Source organism: Amblyomma americanum, chromosome 10 (assembly GCF_052857255.1).
Source record: "Amblyomma americanum isolate KBUSLIRL-KWMA chromosome 10, ASM5285725v1, whole genome shotgun sequence".
NCBI lineage: Eukaryota > Metazoa > Arthropoda > Arachnida > Ixodida > Ixodidae > Amblyomma > Amblyomma americanum.
Window position 1 is genome coordinate 94,408,012 of NC_135506.1, and position 6,000 is coordinate 94,414,011.

A 6,000-nucleotide genomic window follows, 5' to 3' on the forward strand; every position below is an offset into this window, starting at 1 on the left:
TGTCTGTCTGTCTGTCTGTCCGTCCGTCCGTCCATCCGTCCGTCCGTCCGTCCGTCCGTCCGTCCGTCCGTCTGTCTGTCTGTCTGTCTGTCTGTCTGTCTGTCTGTCTGTCTGTCTGTCTGTCTGTCTGTCTGTCTGTCTGTCTGTCTGTCTGTCTGTCTGTCTGTCTGTCTGTCTGTCTGTCTGTCTGTCTGTTGCCAGGAAGAAAGAAAAGGAAAGTGCACAGGCCTGCTCACTGGCTCAAGCCGAGCCACAATCGTTACCACGTGCAGATAGTAGGAGAGTTGAAAGATGGGATAGAAAGACAGGATAGTAAAGACGCGCTAAAGACAAGGCCGATCCCGGAGGCAGTGCAATACCGGGCCAACCGGTGGCGGAAGTGAAGCAACCTTCGAAATCTCCGCCACATTTCCAAAAATAAGTCCAATTTGACTCGTAACAGATATTCACGGGGTCTTGAAGGCCTCCTCTACGACAAACCTGCATGCGGTTTTCCGAAATAAGAGCAAACAAGAAAAACCACACATCATCATTTTTTAAGTTCCACTGCCCAAAGTGCAAACTTACTGCCAGTAGCACAGATATATAACTTTAAGTGAGCTTTAAACAACAAAGCACTTTTAACATGAAGGACTATCTCCATGCAAAGCAGGAATTCGGCCAGGCATTCAATCTACACAAACCTGGATTGACGCAGTGCGTTGTAGTCGACCCGTTAAGTTCCGAAAGGAATTGCGGTTGAATTTTTATGTAGTCTCCCGGCTGACCACAGGGCCTCGACTGCCTTGTGAAGGGCCACATTTCGTGAGCTGATCCGGGCTGTTGGACGCGCACGTCACTCTTGTCAAAGGCGCTCCAAGACACCCTCCTGGCACTGCTCCTCTCGGGCCATGTGTTGGGGAAGTCTATGATGACATGCTTGAAGTACACGCGCCCATTGGTGGCTGAGTGTAGGAACTCGGATGATGCCTGCAGCAGCGCCTGCGTTTGGAGACACGTGGAGCGGATTTTACTGTCACCTGTCTTTCTGTTGTTCCGAGCATTTGAAACGAGTCTGTGTAGTAAGAAGCCTACTACACCAGCGCTTGCTTTTATTGCCTGTGCTATCCACGTGAGTTGCCAAACAAACTGCGAAATGTAGAAATACGCAACCAAAACTTGGAGGAACATGACGGATGAAATGACCTCATTAGATATCCCCCTTTAATAACATGATTGTTGTCGGAGAGGTACCAATTGCGAAGGTAATATGATTTTTTACGTGTCTAAGTAATGTCCAAATGCATACCTCGAGCTACAGCGTTGGTCCTGAAATCGTATTGCAAAGGGCAACCACCAGTTGATATGCTGCAGCGAAAGTATATATTACTCATTTCGAACACATTTCACAATACCTTATGCTGCTGATTGAGACGTGGATTGAGTTTTAAACTGCGCAGTATGAAAAATCATCAAAGGCCGTTTGTTACATTTTCCTTCCTCTGCAGTGCTGTTACACAGCAGCACCAGCATTTATTTTAGTGGGACAAGGAGAAAAGGATAGTTGTTTCGCATGCAAAGTTTTGAAATTGATTCAAAAATACTTGGCGAACTTTTCTTAATAGAGCGAGAAAATAGTGTGATATCGCGGCATTTACTTAACCGGTGCTCACCTATGGGACAGAAACGTGTAAGCTAACGAAGAGGGTTCAGCTTAAGTTAAGGACAATGCAGTGAGCTATGGAAAGAAAGATGATATGTGTAACGCTGAGATACAGGAAACGGTCTGAGTGGGTGAGGGAACATACGCGTGTTAATGACATCCTAGTGGAAATCAAGAGGAAAAAATCGGCTTGAGCAGGTCATGTAAAAGGAAGGCTGGTGATTGAGGGTAATGGAGTGGACTAATATAGAAGGCAAGCGTAGCAGGGGGCGGCAGAGGGTTAGGTGGGCGGGTGATATTAAGTCGTTTGCGAGGATACAATGTCCGCAGCTGGCAAAGGGCAGGGTTAATTGGAGAGACATGGGAGTGTCCTTTGCCCTGCAGTGGGTATAGTCAGGCTGATGATGATTATAATAATGCGGATGATACCTTTCGACTCATGCCTCCCAGGCTGCAGTTCTCTGCTCAATGCAGTCCATTGTAGCAAAGCTAAGCATAAGTCATTTAAATTCTTTTGCTCAGTACAGACTTATATCCACTCAACCACAGCACTTAAATTCCGTGGCATGCTCCTACTCTTCCAGAACAGCTTTCAATTTAATATGAGCTGACTCAGCGCCAAATTTGCTATTGACATAACTCAATGAAATCTTAGTATGGAGATGTCATCTTTATCGTGCATTCACTACATCATAAATGAAATATCAGCCGACTGCGTTCATCAAGTTTGCCAAATCATAGTTACGTCCTCTAATATGTATACACCAGAGATAAATTCCTGCATATGGTCGAGCACTTGAACTGAAGGACGACACTGATGGTCCGAAAATTTCTATAAGAAAACTGAAGCTGCGTTCAGCCGTGTGGGAAGGTAGGGAAAGTTGATGCAGTTAGGTCTCCTAAGTGTCGCGGGAGAGTATGAACCTAAGCCTGGCTACAAATACAACTCACCCGAAAAAAAAAATCTACCGTATAATGTAACTACATATTTCCCCTGCTTCGCCAAGCACTGTAGATGTATTGGGCTCAGCTTACGGTAATCCGTAATGCCATGCATATCTAATCACTGCGTCCTTGGCGCAGTACACACGGAACTAATCAAAACGCTTCAAAATCAAATTGAGGACGGAAAAATGAGCAATGAAGCGATAAATAGTGTGACTAACTTCAACAGACATAAGGAAGCGAAGATTAGGCAGCAATCTGGTAAGAGTTATTTCTGTTTTATTAACAGAATAGATTGCTATAGATGAACCACTCTGCCAGGGGTGACAGGGAGTCATATTGGGAAAGAAGATTAGATAGGGAGGGGATCAGCAGTGAGAAACCTACCGGGGCGGGCGCAGGAAAGAAGGAGATATGACTCTTTAGGATAGAACGTAAGTTCTCTGATGTTAATGATGACGATCTTCTCACGCCCTTCTGCACATTGCAAATGCTCAGCATAATATATGCAGCAAAAAAATGCAACTTGAATTCAGTCCGCTTTACGTGCCTTGATGTTCTTGACGATTGACTCGTTATAAGGGACGTCCTTGTGGATTGAGATCAAGAGGTCCTTGTATCCGCCGTCTGTTGTGTCGATCTCCAGCGATGACACCTTGATCATCAGGCACAACAGTGCGGTGGCTCCGTACAACTGGCCACCCATATGGGCTGTATTGGCAGCGACGCAGCCCAAAGATGGAGAAAATTCTCTGCGAACAAAGATCACTAAACGACAGCGTGTATTTACAATACGCCTTCCACATGTAAAACAGAGGGCCGTAGATATCAAAGCTTGATTTCATTTTCGTTTCGTTTGAACATGAAGTCATAGTGAAGAAAAGATGTGTTGGAGAAAATGACCAATCATAGGCCCATTAATGACTCTCCCGCAGCTGCAACTGACCCCATTGGTCTCCGGTTTCCTGACGTCAGTCGTTTAAAACGCGTCGTCCCTTCTGAAGCGCTCCATATGAGCCGCTCGTATGGAATTGGGGGAATATGAACTCCACAAAGTATGGAAAATTATATGAACATCTTTATCTTGTCTGTACGGAGTTCATATGCTTTCCGCATAAATTCCATACAATTTCTGTACAGTGTACAAGACGTCATATAGGGGCCACAGGTTTCCATTCGAGCTTCCATAAAGTTCATATTGACTCTATATACTCCATAATGACTTCATAAAATTTTCTCATGGAAATGCATGAAACTGGAACTCATGTGGAAACTTTCAGCAGTGGTCATGCTCCGTTATTCGCTGGCATCACCGCGAGCAGCTACCAATGCAAGGGGATCAAATGAAATGAAAACTATATGAACCGTCGCAAAGTACTACCCTTGCAGATTTTTAGGAAGCGCGCTTGATGGAAGGCGGATTCCTTGCGATGTACTTGGCATGTTTCGAGCGTTTCACATTCAGATTTATTTGGTGACACGGAGGTTTGAAGCAGTCGTACTCACCTTTCTATATTTATGGTTCAGTTCATAAATATGATAAATTTTGCCCGCGTCTCCTATCGCAAACAGCACGCCAGCCAAAATGTTACTGACCCCATGACCACATAAATAGAGAAGTGACGTGCAAATCCGGCGCGCATATACGGTGACAATTAAATTGGCGTTGTAAACAGTAGATATTAAAAGAAAGCTTTAACTTCAGTTTGATTTCTCAACTTATGAGCAGGCACGTCAGTTTAAGGACATTTTTCTTGTTCTTCAAGAGAACGAATAGAAAACGGTTTTCCCACTTTTTCGCTCAGGCGACAACAAAGCACACTTCATTGCTAAGTTGACTAGCGTTGCCATAAACCAAGACTTCGTAAGTAGAGCCCGAATCCAAAGAGAAAAATTACATTTTCTTTGTTGCATAGGAAAAAAAAAAGAAGCGCGAAGCGCGCATCATAGCCCTTAGCAATGCTTCCGTGCTACGATGCTGCAGCTTGACATGCAGGGTGTCAAAGAGAGTGTTCGTTACTTGCACCTTGTAACACTTAAAAGGCATCCTTCCGCGCATTATACTGGGGCTGTGACACGTATATCCTACATCAGCGTTTCTGAATGATCCGTTAAAACAGTTACAATGTTGGCCTTTTGTAAAGTCTTCGACCCGACCTTAACATTCATCATAAGCTCTTTGCCCATTTTCGCGTGGATAAAGTGATACTTTCTCTCTTTTCTTTTACGCTGACAACAGATGTGCCCAGTGGAAGACACCAAGTCTTCGTAAAGGCCCCACTTTTACTTTAATTTCGGTAGTGGTCGTCGTGTTGTGTTGATGCAACTTGTCACCACCGGTTCAACGCATCTCAGTTTTCGATTCTTCTAAATTATTCGTTCAAACATTTCAAGTTGCATGCGTTATTTAAAGAAAAGTGTTTACTTGTACCGATACGCTAGGCCCATGTGGTCTGCAGCTTCCTAAAGTTACGCAGCCTTTTATCTCAAACAAACGGGAACGGCATGCCACCAGCTTACCTGTAAACAGTCGCAGAAACCGAGTTAGTTTAAGCCCGGTGTCCACTGTAGTGCATCTGAATCGGGAGTGAGCGGCGCCCCCGTTGCTGTCTGCTTATTATAATGCCACAGTAAGATTCCCCAATATCCTTGATATCACAGTCTGGCAATAAACTGGCGCTAATTACAACAATCAGCCTTATTTTTCATGAATCAGAGTCTTGCGCAGGACTCTATTTCCTGCTCATAAATACACGCTGAACTTTATCGAGAACAGTCATTCGACAGACGCACATATACACTAACTGATAACAAACAGGAACATCATTGCAGCGTGAGCTTGCTGATAACATTAATGAAGACTGCACCAAATGCCCTCATAAGGCACCCTTGGAATGTTGAGCATCTGCATGTGGAGCATCCACTGTTTGGGTAATCAAATTATTTTCATAGCGAATGACCCAATTCGGGGCACTGATCAGCTGTTACTGATGTCAGGCATCGCGTGCAAGCTATTTCCAGCCACAGGAGCTATTTTGTCAGCGTTTAAGTGCAAATGCATGAAAAGAAGGAACGCAATTACGCAGGTGTTACCCTCCAGTCCCACAATTCATGCGGTGCCTGGCGACGCCGGCAAGAAATGAGAAGTGGAGGTAGAATAGCAGACTCCCCTCGCCAGCCTAATGGAAACAGGTTTGCATAGTGCTCGCCGAGCTCCAAAAAATGAAAAAAGCGAGCGGGAAATCAAATCCGTACCGTTTCGCAGTCCGTGTCACAGCACACATTGTTTCAAAAATCTCCTTCATGATGTAACTAACGGCGCCAGAGAACTGGGCGTATTGCCATTCTGCTGCGGGTCTGGGATAAGCCATACCGACAGTACTATTTTCGCCTGTTCTGGTGGTATACGACTT

The 6,000-nt window shown here is 44.8% G+C and overlaps 1 protein-coding gene and 1 pseudogene across 2 annotated transcripts in view; both read right to left on the minus strand.

Annotated features, from left to right (window-relative positions):
- The window catches only part of LOC144108766 (calcium-activated chloride channel regulator 1-like), a 53,760-nt gene extending 48,497 nt beyond the window's left edge, over window positions 1–5,263 (minus strand). The window contains exons 1-3 of one of the 2 annotated variants that reach the window (XM_077641934.1): window positions 5,108–5,263; window positions 3,138–3,355; window positions 684–981 (exon numbers count right to left, since the gene is read on the minus strand). In XM_077641934.1, coding sequence (XP_077498060.1) covers window positions 684–981; window positions 3,138–3,293 — 454 coding nt within the window. In that variant the 5' untranslated portion in view covers window positions 3,294–3,355; window positions 5,108–5,263. The remainder of the gene's footprint in view (window positions 1–683; window positions 982–3,137; window positions 3,356–5,107) is intronic. The other variant, XM_077641935.1, reaches the window with a different exon arrangement.
- LOC144108946 (U2 spliceosomal RNA) lies at window positions 326–446 on the minus strand (annotated as a pseudogene).
- Window positions 5,264–6,000: the final 737 nt, after the last annotated feature.